Here is a 22,195-nt window from a genome sequence, read left to right on the forward strand (position 1 = left end):
GAGCCGTGACAATGCCCCCTTTTCCTTCTGGCCCGCCCTAGGACAAACAGAAGACGTGCAGATGCTGCTGCACTTCGGGGCCGACCCCACCCTGCTGGACCGCTACTCCCAGACCCCCATGGATGTGCTGAAGAGGAACAAGAACTTCAAAGCCATTGAGAAAATCAATAGTCACTTGGAAAAACTGGCTGCGTGTTCCAAGGACCTATCAGGTACAGCTTCCCTCGGATTAACTTTTGGGGGCGTGAGGGTGGGTAAAACTGGTCCCGTGGTATTAGGTAGATACAAAGCGGTTCATCTTTTCTTGGTTTATGAAGATGGAAAGGAGATTCTTAATCTATAGAAAACTTGTTTGCTTTTTTTTTTTTTGAGGATAGAATGAGAAAACTCTTATTTAGAAAGCATCTGCGATGTTCTGGGAACTTTGACAGGTTCACCTTTGGTACCGTGGGGGGTTTTCTTTTTTTAATGGGTGCGTACAGTAAAAGAGAAAAAAATCAAACAGGACCAGAGATAACAAAAATCACTCCTACTCTTCAGAAACAGACACAGCCAATAACTTAAAATACACTTATGCCACACTAAATTACACTTATGCACTGATACATTAACTTCTATTTCTACTTCTCGGCATATCAGTCTGGGACACCAGCCATCGGCCGGGCGCTGTACGAGGTGAAGTGCAGCAGGTCGGCCCGTCTTGTTGCGTTTTGTCTAGTGCCGTTACTGGTGTCGTTTGTCTTCTGTTCCTTAACCCTCAGTTTTCTGCGCTTCATCTATAGATTGATTCTAAAACTTGAAAGCCAGTAAGTGGCATTTGGGCAGGGTAGGATGATTATAGAAACGTTACACTTTCTGCAACTAGTAACATATAACCAGACCCATAGAAGAGAAGTACCACATGTCCTGAAAACTGTGCTCTTTAAATACTGTAATAACTATGTATGCCATCAGGTGGGTACTAGGTATATGGGGGGGACTACATTGTAAGTTATGTGTAAATGTCTAACCACTATACCGTACACCCGAAACTAATAGAATATTGAATGTCAATTGTAATAAAAAAAGTTAAAAAATTTATTTACTTATTTCTAGAGAGAGGGGAAGGGAGGGAGAAAGAGAGGGAGAGAAACATCAATGTGTGGTTGCCTCTTGCACGCCCCCTACTGGGGACCTGGCCTGTAACCCAGGCATGTGCCCTGACTGGGAATTGAACCAATGACCCTTTGGTTAGCAGCCTGGCATTCAATCCACTGAGCTACACCAGCCAGGGTGAAAAAAACATTTTAAATGTGACACTCTTTAGGCATTCCAGTTTAATGAAACATACATATACATTATTGTATATCTGTGTATGTATGCATGTACTCATGTATACTCTGTAGACTTTTATTTAGACATTATACTTCTCCCAATTCTATTACTCACATGTGACTCTTGGTGCTCAGGTTGTCGGTTTAGATTTCTCCCTTGTCCTGCCAGAGCACTGGCTCAAGTGAATTTTTCATGGAGGAGACGTGGATAGCAGACGTATGGAGTTTTAAGTCTTTATTTTATCCTTTATTGGTGGATAATAGGAATAGAGGCATGGCCTTGCATTGGTTCCAAGTTACACTTTCCCCCTACATTTTAGCACCTCCGAAACTGGAATGCGTTTCCCAGTGTTTGACACGCCCCAGCCTTTGCTGGTGTGTCTGACGGTCTGAGCGGTCTCAGATGTGTGCATCTGCCGTGAAACCGTGCTCCTCCACACCGGAGAAGCTGTTTTATTGTATTCCAGCCTCCGTTTGCTACTGATTGCCTCTGACGTCTGTCCCACTCATTCTCCCTCCCAGGAATTTCTCTGTCCTTAGAGTTCTGAAATTTCCCTGGGACATGCCTAGGTGTGGGTCTTTATTTGTCCTTCTTGGCTGGCACTTGTGGGTCCCTTCCAATCTAGCTTTTTGAGCTCAGGGAAATGATCGTCTTCACTTGGCCCCCCTCCGGTGTCTGCTTGCCACTGTGTCACACAGGTGATCTTCCTGAACTGATTACATGTCGCTCGGCCCTTCCTTAAGGGTTTCTATCTCCTGTCTTCTTCTCGGATCTCTAACCTGGTCTTCAGCCTTTCCTTTTATAGTTCAGCTTACCCATTGCAGTTTGAAACCACGAAGCTCCGTTTTAATTTTGAAGAACCTTTTCTTGCTCTCTGATGGTTTATTGTCTGCGGAAGCTTGTGCTCGTTTACATTGGCCACTTCTTGAATGGCATTTAACCATACTGAGAATTTGTTTTTTTTTTTAAAGAACATCTTCCTCTCTTTGAGAGTTATTTGTATTTCCTCTGGGGTCATTTGTTCATGTTCTTGCTTCTCTCTTGTGCCGTTGTTTTTCCTTAATTACCTTCTTATCTTTGCATTTATGAATGAGAGACGAGACTGATTAACACTTAGTGGCTGGCGCGTGCGCATGTACTGAAGTCATCTGGATGTCTCCCCTGGAGTGGGCGAGCAGGTGGCCAGGGGCAGGCAGCCTGCAGCGTGCTCGGGTGCCGGGGTGCTGAGGGAGGGAGCCAGCCCCGGTCAGGAACGTTCTACATGGAGGCAGTCACAGCTGCTTTTCACTCAGCATCCCCGCTCATTTCCCCGTCTGTAGTTTCATTTTCATTTATTTATCTACAGTATCTTCTGCTGCTTCCATGAAACCACAGGAATGAGGGGACTCGAATGTATTTACTGAGCCCTCTGTGTTTCATGGGTGTTCTTTTAAAGCTGTGACGTAGCATGGGTAGTTTGTTTTCATAAACTCTATTTGAGGGACTTGTGATTTTTTTTCCCTGTGAGGCAGTGTGATTAAATCATTGTGAAATGCTTTCTGAGAGCTCATGTCGGTGATCTGTGTTTCAAAATGGTTCCTACTGTTTGGGAAATTGAAACGAACTGTCTTCACCAATGAATTTCCGAGTTTTAAGGTAACAAAAAACAACCGCCAATTAATGGCAGAAAATGGCTGCTTTGCAGGCAAACTTATTGTTTATTAATTCTAATACTAATCCTTGGAATAACGTAGAGGCATGTTATATTTAGTGTTACGGACTTTAGCACAAGCCATTCATTTTTATTTAGCTTTTCAAGTTTTGATATTTTCAGTCTCCTTGTACAGTAGAATTTTTGACTATCTGCTGATCTTCAGAACATTTCGTTTGCTGAGACAGGGACTTGCTCTCCCTTCCTCACTCAGAATCAGCTAATTCTGACCCAGGTTGGGAACCACGGGAACACACTCCGCATTGCAGCTAGTCCCCTCCTTCCTTCTCAGGACTCACCGTCCTCGCTTGGCTGGAGAGCACCACAGGAGGACTGGGCCCCTTCCAGGCCTGCCCCCGGGCTGACTGGGTAGTCGGCGTGGGAGTGGGTACAGACAGGCCAGGAGTCCCCGACACTCATCAGGAAACTTATTGCATCTCTGGTTACGTGAGAGTTTTCCAGACCATTGACCAGGAAGGAAGGTTGCCTTGCTACGCTAGAGGAATATCGAACGATTATAGGAAAACATTGAGTCAAAAAAAAAAAGCAAAAGAAACTGATAAAAATCAGAAAAGAGGAGGGTGAAAATGATCAGGAAGACCTAGTGAGGGATGGTGTACGTGGAGAGCGTGGCTTTTGCATCTGGGTGAGAAATAAAGCCTGAGTATTAAAGGATCTTGCTGGAGATTCCTGTTGTTCTCTAAACCAGAGCTTCCCGACGTGAACGTGCCGGAGAATCTCTGCTCAGGGCAGGCCCCGAGATTCTTACAGGCTGGCCTGGGGGCCAGAGCCATGCGGAGAAGGAGAAGGCTTTTTCTCCTGAGTGGTCGGGGTTACGTAACTGTCTTACATGCCTCTCACAGCCACCACCAGATGGCAGCACATCCACCTTCTCTGGCAGCTCAACTCTAGGACCCAGAACGGGACTAATGGATTGATCTCACAGTCACTAACCCGGGCTTTGAAGTGGGAGCAAATCCAGCCCTCTGAAGCTTTTCTCTGGTTTTCTGGGGAAGCCGGCTGCTTTCCCTAGCACAGCACTCAGAGAAGACGGGGACCTTCTCTGTGCGTTGTTTCCTTTGCAGGCAGAGCCTGTGACGCAGAGGCCTTGGCTTGTCACTTTCACACCCCTCAGCACCGAGATGGTGCCCTGTTTTCAGTCAATGCTGGCGTGCAGTGTTGACTCAAAAGATGTCCACAATATGGTTCTTATAAAAACAATATATATATATTTTAAAAACATTTTTATTTTTAAAAGATTTTATTTATTTTTAGACAGAAGGGGTGAGAGGGAGAAAGAAAGGGAGAGAAACACTAATGTGTGATTGCTTCTCACGCGTCCCCTACTGGGGACCTGGCCCACAGCCCAGGCCTGTGCCCTGACTGGGAATCAAACCAGTGACCCTTTGGTTTGCAGGCCAGCACTCAATCCACTGAGTGACACCAGCTTGGGCCATATATATATATGTAATATATATATATATTCCTTTGTTAAAAATTTTACAAAATATTGGAGAAGAAAATAAAAAAATATGAATTCTCCAGGAGTTCACCTACCCCTGCAAATTAATGTATTTGTGATTTGCTTATTTAGTCTTATTTCATGCTATTTATACATTTATACATTTTCTTTTATAAAAGTGAGACGGTGATGTACATTTAAATTGATAAAATGTGTGTAATAAAACCTACCAGCTCATGTGATAAAACATAGCTGTTTTGTCCTTTTTAGCTAGAAAGGAAGATTTCAGGCAAAAACAAAATCTCTTTTTGAAATGATTTATTTCTGTTTTGTAACACTTCTGAGCACTGTTGCATCTTGAGACGGTCCCCTTTAGTTTTAATTTTTAATTTCAAATCTGCTAATGTGTATCTACTCAACATGATCATTGTAGGAAGTTTGTAGAAATACAGTTTTATATAAAAACAAAAATTTATTGTAATCACAGCGTGGCATATTTTCATCCGGCCTTTTGGTCATTGTTGCTTAGGTCTTACATAGTCACCTTTTAAGAAAAATTATGTGATTATCATGCATAAGCAACTTTATATCCTGGCTTTTCTTTTGTCTCTTATTAAGCTTACAGAAAAATGTCAGAAGCCAGACAAATTCAGAGTAATAAACACGTTACCCACACCCTGCCAGGGATCCCCTGTCCGTGTTTCAGCACCGTGCCTTTTGTGCATCTTCCAGTGTCGACACCCTTCTGTAGCCTCCCTGATGTCTGCAGCTTTCTCTGATCCGTGACGGCCTTCTGAACCACACAAGCCTGCATGGGTGACACAACTGCATCTGATGATCTCTGCCGTCAAGCTTAGTGTATTTCTGTTCAACTTCAGGTCACTGTTACACTACACTGATTACCCTGGTGGAAGACGATGTTCCCCAAAGGCTTGTTGTGGCGTCAGGCGGGGGGGGGGGGGGGGGCGGGGCAGGGGGGCAGCTCTCCATCTGCCTGATAGCGAAGGAAGCCCCCCCTTTTACCGAGGGCCCCGTTTCTCTGTATTGTGATGTTGCCGTCTTCCGTGTCTTCCTGGGAATTTCAGGGTGAAGGTGGCGGGGGAGGGGGCGAGTTCAGGAGCGTCAGTCAGTCACTGTCACACCCTCACGCATGTTCTGTCTCAGCGTGGGCTTCCAGCTCAGGGGATGGAGGCTTTCCTCTGCCAAATGGTTTCCATGTCTTTGTCCCTGGAGGATGTGCTAGAGCGAGTCTCGTTCTGTCCGGCACCCGAAGTCTCTGGGTTAGAGAGCAATGGACGTTTGCCCCAGAAGGGGTGCGTGCTCTCGAGAGTCTGGTATTCTGACTTGACGTGTTCAGGGCGATCCAGCTGTGTGCCAGCAGGCACAGGAGATGATGCCAGAGCCCCCCTTGGATCGACCCCCTGCTACCGTTGCTGTGTGCTCCCCAGTGTGGCTGGGCCTTCACTCTGGACAGTCAGCACCCGAGGCTCGTTCTCAGCAGCCTTGGGGCTTCCGGAGCCCGTGGTGCTCACGGTCCTTCAAACCAGAAGTGCCTGGGACTTTACGTGCCCCCTAGGCACCTTGTGGCTCATGACAGAAAGAGGCGAGAATTTGAAAGCTCGTTCATGGCCCTGGATGGGGGCCGCTGTCAGATGTCACTTCCTCCAGAAATCCTCTGTGGGATCCTGAGAGGCCGCCCGTGGTGGGACGTGGGACTTGGCCTGGGTCAGACCCTGGCCCGGCTGCCCGCCCCCACCCCCTCTCCGGTGTCCTCCTTGATGAACCCCTGGCACACCAGTCCCGCACTCGGGGTCTGCTGCTGCAAGCCGGACCGAAGACAGGACGCTTTCTCACTTTCCTCCCTCCGTTAGAACGTGGCACTGAGCGTTCGTTGATCTCTTCCCAGCGCGAGGGCGCCTGTGCCGGGGGCCAGGCCCTTCCATCCGGTGTGCACACGGATGTCCGCTTCCACTCCCCTCGCTGCGCAGTAAGGCTCCACTTGAACCGGGGTGCCTTCTGAGTGTAGAATCTGTTACCCAATCAACCACAGTTGCTCGTTTTCAACATTCCATCCATGGGTGGGTGTTTTCTAATCCTAACTACTTTCTCCGATAAATTGAACCAAGGAGATCCTGTCTTCCCTTCTTTGGCCAGAGAGATGATGGCTCCTTACTCTTGGCTTTTATTGCTAGCCAGGAAGACCCGTGGGTGGCTCTCATGTACAGGTGCCCCCCTTTACCTGCAGGGGGTACATTCCAAGGCCCCCCGGGGATGCCTGAAATCACAGATGATACCGGATCCTATTTTACTGTCTTCTTCCTATACTTACATACCCCTGATAAAGGTTAATGTATACATTAGGCACAGTAAGAGGTTAATAATAATTATAAAAAAGCACAATTACAAAAACATGTGGACGTGGCCACTCTGTCTCTCCGAAACCGAGACGGCTGCTAAGTGACGGATGGGCAGGGGGCATCCACACTTGGAGAGGCTGGTCAGAGGGATGATTCACATTCCCGGTGGGAGGGAGCAGATGGTGCGAGATCCCGTCGCGCCGCTCAGAGCGGCGTGCAGTTTAGAACTTGTGAATTGTGCATTTCTGGAGTTTTCCACCCAATCGTTTTAGATGGGGGTTGACTGTGGGAGCTGGAACTGCCGACCGTGAAACTGAGGATGCGGGGGCGGGGGGTGGCTGCTGTGGTTGGAGGTCGCTGTCGCACCGAGTCACCCCCCTCTGTCACCTCCCCGAACTGCTGCGTCAGTTACCCACTGCTGCGTAACCGATCACCGCGACACTCAGGGGCCTCGAGCAATACACGTGCATTCAGCTCACGATCCTGCCGGTCAGCAGGTTAGGCTGGGCCGTTCTTGCCGCCTCAGCCAAACTCCTTCAAGTGTCTTCAGTCTTGCCGATCTTGGCCGGGCTCTTTTACATCTGCGGGGGCTCAGCGTGGACAGCTGGGCTGGTTCCTCTTTGTTCTGTGCTGCCTCATTCCCCCGAACAGCAGCCCGGACCTGTTCACTCGGCAGAGGCCGGGCTTCCCAGGGAGCGAGTAGAACTAAATAAGGCTCGGCTGGAGGGCTCGGCTGGAGGACTCGGCTCGGATCCAGCACAAACATCATACCCACTGTGTTCTGTTGGGCATCATCCACCCTGAAGCCAGGCCCGCATCAGGGGTGGGGAGGGGAGCGGGCTCCGCCTCCTGCCGGGAGCAGCAGCAAAGTCACGGGGCAGAGTGCGTGGGTCCTGGGGCGGCGGAGAACCGCAGCGCGTGCCGTCTCCCACGGCTGTGGTCTCTGTGTCCGGAGGCCTCACCTGGTGCTGTGTTGCAGGACTGAGCCACGGCAATGGACCTGCCAGCGAGAGCGATGCTTTCCGCAAGGCCTGTGCGCAGCTGGCGAAGCACATGAACTCAGGAAACCGGTTGCTGCACAAGAACTTCCTGAAGCAAGATGTAGTTCAGCGGTTCTTGCGCCTCCTGTCTTCTCTGCAAGGTAATCTTTCTCACAGGTGCGCTTGTGGGGCAGGTGGTTTGTGTTCATTCACCCTCCTTGTGAATGTCCCCTAGAAGTGGATTTGCAGATGTCACGATCTGCATGGGAAACAGCACAGAACATCCGTTATCTGTCAGTGACGCGTCTACCATCCACCCGTGAACTTCAGTCCCTAAGTCCCATCCCCGAGGCAACCCCTGTTGCTGGTTTTCCATGAATCCTCCTAGAATTACCCTTGGCTTAGACTGTCCTTTTGAAAAGGCCACAGATGTTTCTCTGTTGTCTAGATACTGGCTAACATTGGGGCATACAGCTACTGTGGAACTGAGGGCTACTTGTAATGTTTTTTCATTATGGGGATATCAGGGAAGTTCCAGAAAAGAACTTCAGATGACAGGCTTTAGATAATTAGGGAAGATTCCAGAAATCCCAAGTAGGTGAAATTTAGTTGTCAAGACTGGCAGTCAGCATGGGCTGTTAAGCACTCACTCGGACAGCTCACAGGGCTGAGACTTCTCAGTCCCACAGAAAGCACAGGAAGGCACCGCCGGAGGACCCAGCATGCTCTTCAGGGTGTGCCGCAGCTCTTAGAGTTTGAGGCTTGGAGTTTGGAATCTTCACTCTACCACTTGCCAGACCTGTGACTTCGGGCCAGTTACTGAACTTGCTCACACGTCAGTGTCTTCCTCTCTGCCTTAGCTGGGCCGTTAACCTCGTGAGATGACAGGTGTCGAGCACTTAGTCCAATACCTTGCACAGACAATGCAGGTTGGCTGGAGGTGAGGCGAGGTTGTCAGAAGGATCTTTCTTTCTTGGAGATGACGGGTCACAGGTAAACAGCACACCTGAGACTCTGGGATGGGGCTGTCTTGTGCAGGACCTAATAGATGTAGGCCATTCCGTGCAACTCTTTCTAGGGAGCCTTTGGCTTTTGCACTCGATGACCCCCAACTCATGACCCAGGAAGGTTGCCCTCATTCATACGTAGGGTTGAGAGCATAAAATACGGGTGTTCGGTAAACATCTAAGAGGCTGCAAGACGGGAATGCTACTGCTGCCAGTCCTTCCTGCCCCTGGTCTGTGCTCCTGTGTTCCTCTGTGTCTCTGTGGGGCGCGTGTATGCTGGCACGGTTCCTCTTTCTGTCACGTTGGCTGGGTCCCTCTGTCTGTTTCTTTCTGTTCCCGACTCCTCCTGCTTTCCCCAAAGGTCGTCCCTCATCTCTCTCTCTTCTAGCATCTCTAATCCATCCCACGCTCTTGTTTTTTTCTCTTCTTGCTTTCCTTCTTTCTCTTCTTTGTCTCCTTAGTTGGCCGCAGGATAGAATACATAGAACTATTTCTGTTGGAAGTGGCAGACAGACTCAAGCTGGCTTACACCAGCAAAAGAGTGACACTTTTGACAGTCATAATAGGAATGGGAGCCTGGCCCCAGGTACAGCCGTCCTCAGGGATCGAACCAGTGTCAGCAGGACCCAGCATCTGCTGTCTTTCAGCCCAGATGTCCTCTGGTTGGCTTTCGTCTCAGACTCTGTGGGGACAGGCCCCAGGTCTCTCACCACTGACTCTGTCTAGTGTTTCTGGGCCCTCGGACTCATCTGTCTCTGAGTTGTTTGAACAAAAGCTCTTCCCTTTTGGTCACAGCGTGTACCTCTGATCTGATATCTGTGGTCAGGGGGATGGAGAGTCCTGGCTGGCGTAGACCCAGATCCGGTGCTGCCCCGTCTCTGCCACGGGAACGGAGAGGGCTGGTGGGTGGGGGAGCGCTTTCACCAGAAGACACGAGCATGGATTGCAGGCACAACGATTGAAATTGTCTGCTATAAATGTTTACATTTTACACTTCTGTTTTGCTGATTCCTGTTAAGATGACAGGGTAGCCTATATTGAGATTTTTTCTTGTTTTCAAATGCCTCTTTTAAGTAGTGAAATGCATATTCATTTTAGAAAACTTAGAAAAAGATGGGAAGCAAAAACTAGCAAATGCACATCAGATTGAGCTCAGGTACCCCTTATTTTTTTCCCTTCTCTTCCTTCCTGCTGTTCTTACTGAGAGGGTTGCCGGACAACATGCAGAGTGCCAGCTGAATTGTAATTTTGGGTAAACAAGGAATATATTTTCAGTATATGTGTGTTCCAAATAGTGCAAGAGACATACTGATGCTGAAAGTTTATGTGTCGTTTGTCTGAAATGCAAGTTGAACTGGCATTCTACATGTTTATTTGCAAAATCTGGCAATCTACTTGCTAAGGATCTCTTTAAAAGTTTTCCATACTTAAGATACGCCAGCATCACCAACTGGGATAACTGTTATCCCGTCCCTGGGCGTCAGGGATCAGATAGAAACCTTTGTGCCTCAAGGTACAAAATTAAGGAGGTACAAAATCCTCTCACCATTCACCCTGTAACTCTTGGCTTTTTAATTATTCTGTGGTACCTCCCTGTATTTATTTGTGTTCCTTCAGCAGGACAAACTCTTTATATCATGCAAAATTTAAGCTGGGTTCTTGCCCTTTGGTCTCAGTCAACTGTCCTAACCCAAATACTCTTCCTTATGACACAGCCGAAATCCTGCCCTTCTTCTGGACCAGGCTGTACTCTCCTTAGGGTGTTTCCAACCTTCCCAAGAAGCTTTGCCTGCCCGAGTCATTCATTACTTGTTTATGGTTTCTCCAGGACTTAAGAGTACTGATCAGTGGCTTGTGTTAATTTTGTATATGTGTGTTCAGTGGTGTCTGGGGACAGAGACCACATGAACCTTACTTTGGACTGTGGTATACTCTTGTTTTTGAAAGAAATTCCTCCCGACCTGGTCTGTGACATTCATTCCGACGGTGCCAGTGCCTTCATCAAGTTTTTACTGGAAAAACAGAAATGGCCCGAAGTGCTTCTGCTGCTGACCCGCAAAGTAAGCGGCGAGCCCCCGCTGGGAGACGGCCTCATCAAAGACTGCAGCTTCTCCGACCTGGACCTCTGCACCGTCATCCCCCAGCTCAGCGCCTGGGACCAGCGCAGGACGCAGCTCCTGGGCCGCCTGATAGACCTTGGAGGTGAGGATGCCGAGACGCCCAGAGGCTCAGCACGGGGTGGGGGTCCTTCCCGAGGGCGTTCAGGCAGCTGCCTGTCACAGGGCCTTTCGCTCGACTTGGGAGACTCTTTTAAATTCTGTCTCCTTCTCCTCCTCCGCATCTTCTCATTTGGAAACAGCGAGGCCTGTCCCTGGGTGTTGTCCTGTCGGGACCCCACACGTCTGTGAATTACCGCTGCCTCTGTTGTCGTCTCTCTCTCGCGCATGCGCGTGAGGGGCCTCGGGTACGTGGAGGGGGTCCTTGGCCCGGCTGTCAGCCCGCCGCGGTCCCTTCCCCCTGACCTGGGGCTGGACTCTTCCCTGCTCCGCATATGCCGCGTGGGTCCTTGTCAACTTGGTGGCATTCTTCTCTAATCAACACATGGGGATCTGAGAGGCTTGTTTCTCAAGAAACAAACAGTCGGTGGGCGGGAACAGCTGCCGCTGTGAGCAGCACCGTCGCCCTCGGCTGGATGGGTGTCTGGAGTCTGCGGTGGTCTCGCGGGACTGGGTTTCACTTTCCCGTGAATCCGAAAACGCCAGCCTCCTCCAGCCCCCACCTCCCGCCCCCCACGACCGCCACCGTCAGCTGTGTCCCCTAGGGGTGCTGTGTGCGCCTCCGTCTCCTCGCGTATAAAGCGGGAGTGGGAGTGGTCCCTCTTTCTTAGGGGTGTTGGGAGTGTTAGGTGAGTTCACGCAATGGTTCTTAGAAGAGCTCTGTGGCTGTGGGTTTTCGGCTTGCTTTGCTGTTGACGTGGAGCGGTGACACGTTGGTCCTCAGCTTTCAAAGTGCCATCCGAAGCCCTCAGGCATGGAAACCCGTGGCTCTACCCACAGGTTTCAGGAAGCAGATGGAAGGAACGCCTCCTATAGCGTGTTCCTTCAAACCTGCTCCTCGTATGGAGCGTGACTCCCTTTGCCCAGACACTACGGCTGTCACGGGGTCCAGTCTTATTCCCGATTCACCAAGCACTTAGGGAGCGCCTCCCTGGGGTCGGGTGCTGGGGACCAAGGACAGAGCGTTAGTGCGTGGCTGCAGGGGCCCCGTGCGGGAGGGCTGCAGGTCCACAGCAGGTGGAGGCTGGGGTGCCCGCAGTGCTGAGGGGAGGCATGGACTGGGCTAACGGCAGGTATGTGGGGCTGGAGAGGTGTCGGGGAAGGTGGCAGTTGATGGCAGATGGGCGATCTCGGGAAGAAGCTTTGTAGGAGCAAAGGAGGTAGGGAGTGGTAGTTACATCCTGATCACCGACGGCGTGGTGGGTGTGGTGTCAGGCAAGTACCTGCGTGCATCTCAGTTGTTTGCAGGCCCTGTCCCTCCTCCCCAGCTGTGCTCATGCTGGGGTCTGCAGTCCTGTAGTGGGGCAACAGGGGGAGCTAGAGAGGTGGCAGAGGCAGGTGCCTTGGACAGGGCACTTGAAGGAGTTGGGCTTTCATGCTGAGAGCGCTGGGAGGGCTCTGCCTCCCTGGAGGTGGCACGAGGGCCTCGGAAGTCAGGTGAGCGTCAGCTCTCCCCTTGGAATACGTGGCAGCGGCGGTCCCGCCCTTCCGACGTGTGCCAGGCTGTATTCGTCCCATGAACGTCGCTCACGGGTGCCCCTCTCCCCTGCCTCCCGCAGCCTTGCCGCAGGGTCTCCAGGACATCCAGGAGAGGCCACTCGTCATGTGCCTGAAGCGCAAGGACTTCGAATTGGCTTTTCTCCTCCTGACCAAGGGCGCGGACCCACGAGACATTTCTCTCACGGAAGGCGACACTCCTCTGCACGCGGCACTCCACGTCTTTTTAGATGTCAACGGTAGGCCTCTGGTGTCTCACTGGCCTCTGCCTTGAGGAGGAGGCTGGGTATTAGAACGGGTGCTCTGTGTTTCGCGTCTTGTTTCCTTCTCTCGGGAAAACCAATGATCTGGTAAAAGCCCATTCTGGGCACGGCCTGCCCCTAGCTTGATGGGAAGGCGTGACCGCCACGGTGAATGACCAGGCTGGGCTGACTGAGGGGGGCTAACTTTCAAAGTTGGCTGTCCATCGCTAGCAAGCACTCTCTATGTCTTTACACCATTTTCGAGGGTCTTGACATAATGGATCTCACTGGCGAACTGTAAGGTTATCTCAGGGTTTCTCAGCCTTGGCACTGTTGGCGTTTGGGCTGCCTCATCCTTTGTGGTGGGGGCCATCCCGTGTCCTGCCTGATGTTTGGCAGCATCCCTGGCCATGCCCCGCAGCCAGACCAGATGCCAGTAGCACCTCCCAGATTGCCATGAGCAAAATTGTCCCCAGACATTGTCAAATGTCTCGTGGGGAGCAAATTGCCTCTGGCTGAGAGCCACAGGGTTAGCAAAGACTTGGGGGGGGGGTGGTTAAGTGCTCTGAGACGCTCCTGGCTGGCGTCTCTCTTCAATCCAGGGGCCTCCGTTCCCGGGAAGAGCCCCTGCGCGCTCACGGGGTTTTGTTTGTGTCTTCCAGCTGACGTCGGCTTTAACCTCCTGAACCACCTGTTGGATCTCTTCTGGGCCAACCCCACCGAGTTCGACTACCTCAACCCCAACACCCAGGATGGCAACGGGAACACGCTGATGCACATCCTCTTCCAGCGGGGCAGGCTGAAGGGCATGAAGAAGCTGCTGGACCTGCTGGCCAAGTTCGACATCCACCTCCACCTGAAGAACAAGGAGGGCAAAGATGTGCGGCACCGGATCAAGAAGAACGACGCCCTGCTCCTGGCCTGGAACAAAGCTCTGTCGGAGAGTCGGCGGAGGGCCCGGCAGGACCCGGCCGCCCACCCGGGGAAGCTCCCGAGGCCTGCTGCCACCCCCGGTCACGCGTCTCAGCTCAAGCCCCAGGCTGCGTCCAAGTTGCTGCCCTGCGGTGGCACTGACGGGCGCCTGCCTGAGGGGGCCGTGGTCCCCGAGAGCTGGGAGGCTCTCTCCGAGGCCCGGACGCCGAGGCAGGAGCCTGGAGCAGGTCAGCCCTGCTCTCTCAGGGACCACCTTGTACAGCAGATCCGGGCTCTGATTGAGCGGGTTGAACTGGACTCGCCCCTCCCAGAGGACTGCCCTGGGGACCCCAAGCCTCTGGAGACGGGAGCTGGCACGGAAGTGAAGGAGGACAAACTCCAGCGGGTCCTGGGGGTGGGGAGCTCTGACCGTAGCAGGAATAACCTTGTTGTCCTTGAGGCAAGGGGCGAAGAGGCTCAGGCGGGCCCTGGGCCCTCGCAGCCCACCCCTGCTGGTGGCAGATGCAGGGAGGACAGCAGTGACCGGGACAACCAGCAGGAGGTGGAGGCCTGCCTCCAGGACTTCGAGAACATGACGTGGGAGATCGAATGTACTTCGGAAGTGCTGAAGAAGCTGTCCAGTAAGGTGATGACCAAGGTCATGAAGAAGAAAATCATCCAGGACATCCAGCAGCTGGGCAACGGCGAGTGGACCAAGAGCCTGCAGAAGCGGCTGACGAACCTGAAAGGAAATATCCAGCTCTTCGAGGCCAAGCTGGACAAAGGGGCCCGGATGCTGTGGGAGCTCGCCATCGACTTCTCCCCCCGCTGCAGCGAGAACCCGGAGAAGATCATCACCACGGAGCGGAGCTCACAGTCCGTGGAGAAGTCGGGGCAGGTCTACACGGAGATCATCCGGATCTGGGACATCGTCCTGGATCACGGCAAGCTGTCGGACACCATCAGGGCCATCTGCAGCGCCTACAACCGGGGTTTGTCCTGCATCCTGCGGAAGAAGCTGAGGGGCATCAACAAAGACCAGGTGTCGGCCAACATGAGAGTCCGAAAGCGGATCCCCCGCTGCTACGTGGAGGACACGGAGGCGGAGAAGGGCCGGGAGCGCGTGAAGCCCGAGTACTTCCCCCCGGCCAGTGCGGTGCAGACAGAGTACAGCATCATGAAGTTCCACAGCTTCAGCACGAACATGGCCTTCAACATCCTCAATGACATGATGGCCACGGTGGAGTACCCCTTCCGGGTGGGCGAGCGCGAGTACGCTGTGATCCACCTCAACCCCAGCCCGCTGGAGCCCATCATCCTGATCGGGCGGAGTGGCACCGGGAAGACGACCTGCTGCCTGTACAGGCTGTGGAAGAAATTCCACATTTACTGGGAAAGGGCCGAGCAGGCGGGAAGCCCGCTGCTGGACAAACAGATCTGGCTGAAGAGAAGGTTGGAGATGGAGCCAAGAAAGGAGAATGCAGGCAGGGAGGAGGAGGAAGAGAAGGAGGAGGAGGAGGAGGAAGGCACCATCGAAGCGGAGACAGTAGACAGCGTAGATGAGGAGCAGGGGAGTGAAGCCTGCGCAGGCGCAGCCAGCGGGGAGCCCGGGGGGCCCGGCCCGGGAGCGGGAGCCTGTGCCCCAGACGGTCCCCAGCAGCTGGAGCACTTGCACCAGATCTTCGTGACCAAGAACCACGTCCTGTGCCAGGAGGTGCAGCGGAATTTCATCGAGCTCTCCAAGTCCGCCAAGGCCACCAGCCACTACAGACCGCCGGAGCCCAGTGCGCACAGGCTGCAGGACCTGAGGGACGAGAACTTCCCTCTGTTTGTCACGTCCAAGCAGCTGCTCCTCCTGCTGGATGCCTCTCTGCCCAGGCCGTTCTTTCTGAGAAACGAAGACGGCAGCCTGAGAAGAGCCATCGTTGGGTGGTCCACGCAGGAGGAGTCCACCATCCCCAACTGGCAGGAGGACGAGGACGAGGCCGAGGCGGATGGGGACAACGGCGAGGAGGACAGGGCGGTGGAAACGCGTCCGGGCGACGTCGACCCGCGGGTGTACGTGACCTTCGAGGTGTTCGCCAACGAGATATGGCCCCGAATGAGCAAGGGGAAGACCTCCTACAACCCTGCGCTGGTTTGGAAAGAAATAAAATCTTTTTTGAAGGGATCGTTCGAGGCCCTCAGCAGCCCCCAGGGGAGACTCACGGAAGACGAGTACAAGAAGCTGGGGAGGAAGCGGTGCCCCAACTTCAAGGAAGACCGGAGCGAGATCTACAGCCTCTTCTGCCTGTACGAGCAGATCAGGTCTCAGAAGGGCTATTTCGACGAAGAGGACGTGCTGTTCAACCTGTCCCGGAGGCTGTCGAAGCTGCAGGTGCTGCCGTGGTCCATCCACGAGCTCTACGGCGATGAAATTCAGGACTTCACCCAGGCGGAGCTGGCGCTGCTGATGAAGTGCATCAACGACCCCAACGCCATGTTCCTCACGGGGGACACGGCCCAGAGCATCATGAAGGGCGTGGCCTTCCGCTTCAGCGACCTGCGCTCCCTGTTCCACTATGCCAGCAAGAGCGCCTTGGACAAGCAGTGTGCCATCCGCAAGCCCAAGAAGATCCACCAGCTGTACCAGAACTACAGGTCCCATTCGGGTAGGCCCGGGGCTGGGGCTCGCCGGCGGGGGCGGGAGAGGTGCTCGGGAACTGGCCTGGGGCTGCTTTCGAAGCTGTGGTCTGCTTTCGCTAGGCTTCTGTAGCTGCAGTAAGGATAATATTCTGGAGCTTGTTAGTAAGTAAACACCCTCAGAAGCAAGAGGTCTTAGCATTTCTGCCGCCACTCATTCTTAGGTTGATAACCAGGCTGTGGTTGAGTGGAAGTGGACCAGTAAGGAATTACATCCGAGGGAGTTTGCCGTGGCGTGAACACATTTCAGGGGGTTTTAAACTGCTGGAGAACTTTCAGTGAAGCGCTTTTGGAAGCACCTGCTTATGTAATGCAAAGTCGTGTACCCATGGCAAGTTAGTAATCCTCTAAGTAGCTTTTCTGTTAAGGGGAAGCCACAAAAGCAGGAGTAGCAGGGGGTGGAGATAACACATACTGAGGTGCTTTGAACTTGCACCTCAGTTGTACCCCATCTCTGGCCAGGCCTGAAGCCAGGCAGTTTTCGTCTGGTTACCTGTGCTTTATCCTCAGCCCGTAAAGTAGGCATATTGTTCCCATTTTACAGAGAAGGAAGGTGAGGCACAGAGGGTTTAAATAACACGACACCAAGGCCAGAGTACTTACTACTTTATGGTTTATAGAATGCTCACAGATTCACCTCCAGCACCCTCTGTGTGTCCGTGGGTAGCCTGCAGTGTTATTTCACGTTTGGAAACTATATTTGATGGGATCGTGCCAGACGTATCTTTTTGCAGCTCTGCATTTCTGTTTAACGTCGTGTTGTCGGGTTTCTGCATGTCGGTAATGTGGAGCCGCCGTCCACACATTTCTAACTTGTTAGCGTCCCATTCTGTGAGTACAACACGATTTGTTGTCTGTTTTCCGGTGACGGACATAGGTTCCTGCTGGGCATTTACTGTGACGTGCAGTCCTGGGGTGAACTAAGTTTTGGGGTTGGCTGCCCATATCTAACATATACTTTCCATTTATGTACACCATTGCAAGGGTCCTGGCGTAAAGGATCTGGATGGAATATTACGAGGTTATTTCAGCATTTCTCAGCCTTGGCACTTGATAACCCTTCTGTGCTCTACTGTATTTTGCTGTGTATAATGTGCACATTTTTGCCCAAGTTTTCTGAGGCAAAAGTAAGGACATGCATTATATATGGGCAGTACTAATTCTGTATCTATAGCAATGTCTTTCATTCTTTTATCTATGCTTATGCATTCCAAGTGCAACTCTAGAAAGCAATAACAATATCCGTATGCAAAAAAATGCCCCGGAATATGACAATTGGTTTTGTTTCTAAATATAAATAATAAAACATTGAGTTAAAAAAATAAAAGACTTTTTTCCCTGAAAGTTTGGGCCACAAACGTGGGTGAGCATCATACACAGCAAAACACGGCCGTCTCCCTTTTTTCCATGGAGGTGATCAGCTGTGCTGATGCCTCTGCCCCGTGGTCCACCCTCCCCTCTGCTTTGTGATGCTGCTGTCCGTGCCAGGAGTCTGTTTCTGGGCTCGCTACTGCATTTGACTTGTCTGTTCTTGTGCTGTTAATGTCACACTCTTCATGGTAGTCACCAAACGTGTTCCGTGACTTTTTGCAATCCAGACTGGAATTTCATTGAGTCTATTGCGCTTTGGGAAGAAGTCACCTTTTTACATAATGGTGATTTCTGAGCCACGACGTATTTCTCTATTCGGGTCTTCTTTTAGTGCCTTCAATAATATTTTATAATTTTCCCCGGACATGTTTCACAGCTGGTACATTTGTCCCGGGCACCTTACACGTTTTGTTACTGCCGTGGCCACCCTTGTTTTTCCCCGTTTTCTAATCAGTTCTCGATAGTCTAGGAGAATGCCGTTTATTCTTGTCTGTTGAACTGGTATCTAACAATCTTATTGAGTATTCTGACTTTTGGAGTTTGGCATTTTTCTGCACATAGGAACCGTTTTTTATCTTCTTGTACATACTTGTTATGTCTTTTTCCCATTGATTTTCTTAGATTCAGCAACTTCCACATGGGCTCACAGTTTCTCTTGTCTACTTCTAATAAGTATCGACGGCAGAATTTCCCTTTACTGTTTGGTGATAGCACTGGGAACACAGGTGCCCATTCCTCGGGCATCTGCCGAGAATATAGTGTTCTACGTCGTGTCCGGCAAAGGGCGCACGTGCCTAGCACTAGCACTGGTGGGGAGACCTGGCGTGACCGGTGGTCAGTCCAGCCTCCAATCCGGCCACTGGACGGTGTTTGCCGACTTCTCGGACCTCAGAGTCCCCTTTTGTTCAGGCGGAGCATCTGGTCAGTCTCACTGGGCAGTCGTGCGGATACAGTGGGGTGGTTTTTGTGAAGGTGGCTGTTATTTGGTGACATTCCATCAGCGTCACCGTTGGTGTCACTGCGGAGCTTAGACAAAACACGGGACCCAGACAGGAAGCTCTTTAGACAATCTTTTCTCTAACAGATTTTTTTTTTTTGGTCGAGTCCTCTGGCAGCTGGATAGAAACCTGGTGGTGGGAAAGGGCCGTGGAGGCCTTGGTTGCAGCCCCAGCGAACAGCCAGCGCTGCTGTTACCGTGGCAACCTTGTCTCCAGTGCTCTAAGCACCAATGAGAGGGGACAGGATAAGTCTTGTTTCCGTCCCATCTGTGCTAGCCCCTTACGCTGGCACTCTAATGGCTCTAATTGTTCAGATTACGTTTCTGCTACGACTCTTCCTTATGAGGTCGTTTTCTCCAGTATGAATGCAGGTTGCGAATTAGATCCCACAGAACCTTCTTAGCACACCAACACATCTCCGCCTTCATCCACGGTACCCAGAAGGCAACAGCTCAGGGCCACAGTGATAATCGAATGAGAACTGGAAATTGGCTTGCGATCATACATGCTATCAGGGCCAACACTGCCTTAGCCAGGCCTGACTGTCATGTTGTTCCGCGTCTGACATGTGTTTTCTGTTTTGTATGTGTGTGTGTGTTCTCTGTTTCACCCCAGGAATCCTCAACCTAGCATCGGGAGTGGTGGATTTGCTTCAGTTCTATTTCCCCGAATCGTTCGATCGTCTCCCAAGGGACTCTGGCCTCTTCGATGGCCCCAAGCCAACTGTCCTGGAGTCTTGCAGTGTCAGCGACTTGGCCATTCTGCTGCGAGGGAACAAGAGGAAAACCCAGCCCATTGAGTTTGGGGCCCACCAGGTTAGCTTCTCGGGGGCCTGTGTTTTAAAATACAACGTAGTTTGCGGTGGAAACAAGGTTTGAGAGGCTAAATTATTCTACAAGGTAGAATTCAGTAGTCCTTCTCCTGTAATGGGTAAGTTTCAGCATTGTGGGGGGGTGACTGATCATTATTAATACTCCTGCCAGCCTGGCTGACCACGTCCACGCTGGCCACTTCTCTTTAATAATGTCACCTGCCCCTACAGACGTGGACGGAGCTTTACCACATTTCTCTTCGTATTATTTGATGTTTTCTTCTCTCCTATCTCCATTTTTTTAAAAAAACAATTTTGTTGAATTGGGGTGGCATTGGTTAATATAATTGTGCATGTTTCTGGTGCACAAGTCTGTGATACAAGTCTGTATATTGTATTGTGTGTTCACCTCCCCTTTCTTGTTCTAGGTGATCCTTGTAGCCAATGAAATGGCAAAGGAGAAGATTCCAGAAGAGCTGGGCTTAGCCCTTGTGCTAACAGTTTATGAAGCAAAAGGCTTAGAATTCGATGATGTCCTCCTTTACAACTTTTTTACTGACTCCGAGGTATGTGGTGCTGCCTTCTGTTCAGCAACGCATGTGTGTGTCTGAGTTACACTTACACGCCAGGGAAGAGAATTTGGAACTGAGTACGAGAGAGCTGGTCACAGGTGCCTGTTCTGTCCTGGAGCATCATCCGTTTCGTGTGGGGCTTGAGCGTTGGATGTGGGTTTTGACAGTGGCTGTGGGTCGTCTCACAGTGGGTCCTGGGCTGGTTCTCCCCGTGCCCTGCTTGCCCTTCCCCGTTCTCTTGTATTCGTCTCCTTCTAAATGCCTGATACCCAAGTGCCAGCTTCTGGTTTTCACTAGCTACTGTTATCCTTGACTCCCAAGGATGCTCAAGTTGGAGTGAGCTCTAAGGAGAGCCTTACAAAGGAAGGCAAGGTTAGCAGTGTCCACCCAATGAGGACAGAACTGGGCAAGGTCAGTCCGTAGAAAGAGACCACTCCGGGAAGACAAGTGAGGCTTGGCGCCTGCCCACTGGACCAGGTAATGCGGGGGACGAGAACAGCGGCCCTGCCTGGGAGCTCCCTTCTGGCATGGCTTCACCAGCACTGCTTGCCACCCATGCAGACAACGGCAGCAAAAGTGTCCCCAGACTGACCCCGCAGTGACCTGGTGTTGGCTCATTGCTTTGACCTGATGGTCTTTCTCCCCAAACTCAGTGCATTATGGGTAGAGCCACTAACCCAAGACCATTGTCCTTGATTTTCTAACCACTGATTTCTCTTCCCCACTGTCTTTTGGTGGGGACTCAGGCTGGCTGCTGACTGTGCTGTGGGGTCTCCTTTGGGGACATAGCTGGCTGTGCCCTGGTCCCTGTCGTAGACCCCCCACCACACATGGTGCATGCTTGAAGAGGCTGTCTTTCGTAGCCAAGTTGGGAGCACCGTTAACTTTGACACCTTAAAATCTGCCCCACAATTGACCTTTATATGGATGGAGTGCTTATTTTTTTGCGATCTTTGCAAAAATGTCATGTTTGACTTGATGGTACCTACAACGAACGTTGCTATGGGTGCTTTCCAGTTTACGAAACGCCTTTTGAATGCCTTGTCTCACTTTACCCTCCACCAGCCCTCCGAGGTTGTCTGTGTTCTTATTACCTTCATTCTAGAGATAAGGCTGAGGGGCACGGACATTCCGTAAATTGCCTGTAGTGATAATGTAAGTGGCAGAGCCTCGAAATGAACTCAGATGCCTCGAGTTCCAAATTCCACTGTGCTCGCTTCCCTTCAAAGCCCTGCATGCCAATCAGCTTCCAGAACCTTCCACAATGAGTATATCACTGCCATACCTTAAGTACATTTCTTTTCTATTGACTTTTGCTAATGAAATCAGATGCACTCCCATTAACCCTGGAACCACTTTTTAATCTCTGAGGACTAACTTTTTTTTCTCGTAATACATCCGTTGGTCATAGTTGGACCGAGGCTCTCCTAAAGAGGAAGGGGTAAGACTTCATCGTTCCTGTCCTTTATTAAGTGCCAGTTGTATGCTTGTGCCCGTAAGAAGCTCAAGGAGCTCTGGACTTATGGATCTGTAACTTGTGGTCACCTCTGTGAGAAAAAAAAATCCAGCGATTGTCTCGCCTCGATCCTGGAAATGGCAAGGGCCTGGATACCTTGACCCTGTGCTCCCACTGCTGGCTCGGTGAGACGCACGCAATTCAAACCATCACGAACTGAATCTTTTGCTAACGTCCGCTCCCCTCCCTTGGCACAGTAAGCCTTCCAGAAAGACCCCTGCTGTGGTGCTTGCCAAGGTACCAGTGGTATAATTATGCGTCCCTGGTACAAAGCACGCCCTCAGTCTACCATTTACAACCTCAAGGCCCAGAAGTGTCAGTCCGCACAGGGGAGGAAATGCTTTCATCAAAGCAGAGGAAAGACAGGGATCACATAAGTCCCTGGTCGCCCGTGGGCCAGCTGCTCCTGTGGGGCTTCTTCCGGGGTGACTGGCAGAAGGCTGTTCAATAGTAATTGCTGGGTGAGATGGGGGAACCATGGAGAGCTCCGCTCCATCCCTGGCCTCTT

At 51.5% G+C, this 22,195-nt stretch overlaps 1 protein-coding gene across 1 annotated transcript in view; it reads left to right on the plus strand.

Annotated features, from left to right (window-relative positions):
• The window catches only part of TRANK1 (tetratricopeptide repeat and ankyrin repeat containing 1), a 95,173-nt gene that overhangs the window by 49,793 nt on the left and 23,185 nt on the right, over positions 1-22,195 (plus strand). The window contains exons 9-15 of the mRNA XM_028518748.2: positions 42-212; positions 7,803-7,964; positions 10,758-11,012; positions 12,646-12,822; positions 13,488-16,388; positions 19,404-19,603; positions 20,028-20,165. Coding sequence (XP_028374549.1) covers positions 42-212; positions 7,803-7,964; positions 10,758-11,012; positions 12,646-12,822; positions 13,488-16,388; positions 19,404-19,603; positions 20,028-20,165 — 4,004 coding nt within the window. The remainder of the gene's footprint in view (positions 1-41; positions 213-7,802; positions 7,965-10,757; positions 11,013-12,645; positions 12,823-13,487; positions 16,389-19,403; positions 19,604-20,027; positions 20,166-22,195) is intronic.

The sequence above is a fragment of the Phyllostomus discolor genome, chromosome 7 (genome assembly GCF_004126475.2).
Source record: "Phyllostomus discolor isolate MPI-MPIP mPhyDis1 chromosome 7, mPhyDis1.pri.v3, whole genome shotgun sequence".
In the NCBI taxonomy this organism is placed as follows: Eukaryota; Metazoa; Chordata; class Mammalia; order Chiroptera; family Phyllostomidae; genus Phyllostomus; species Phyllostomus discolor.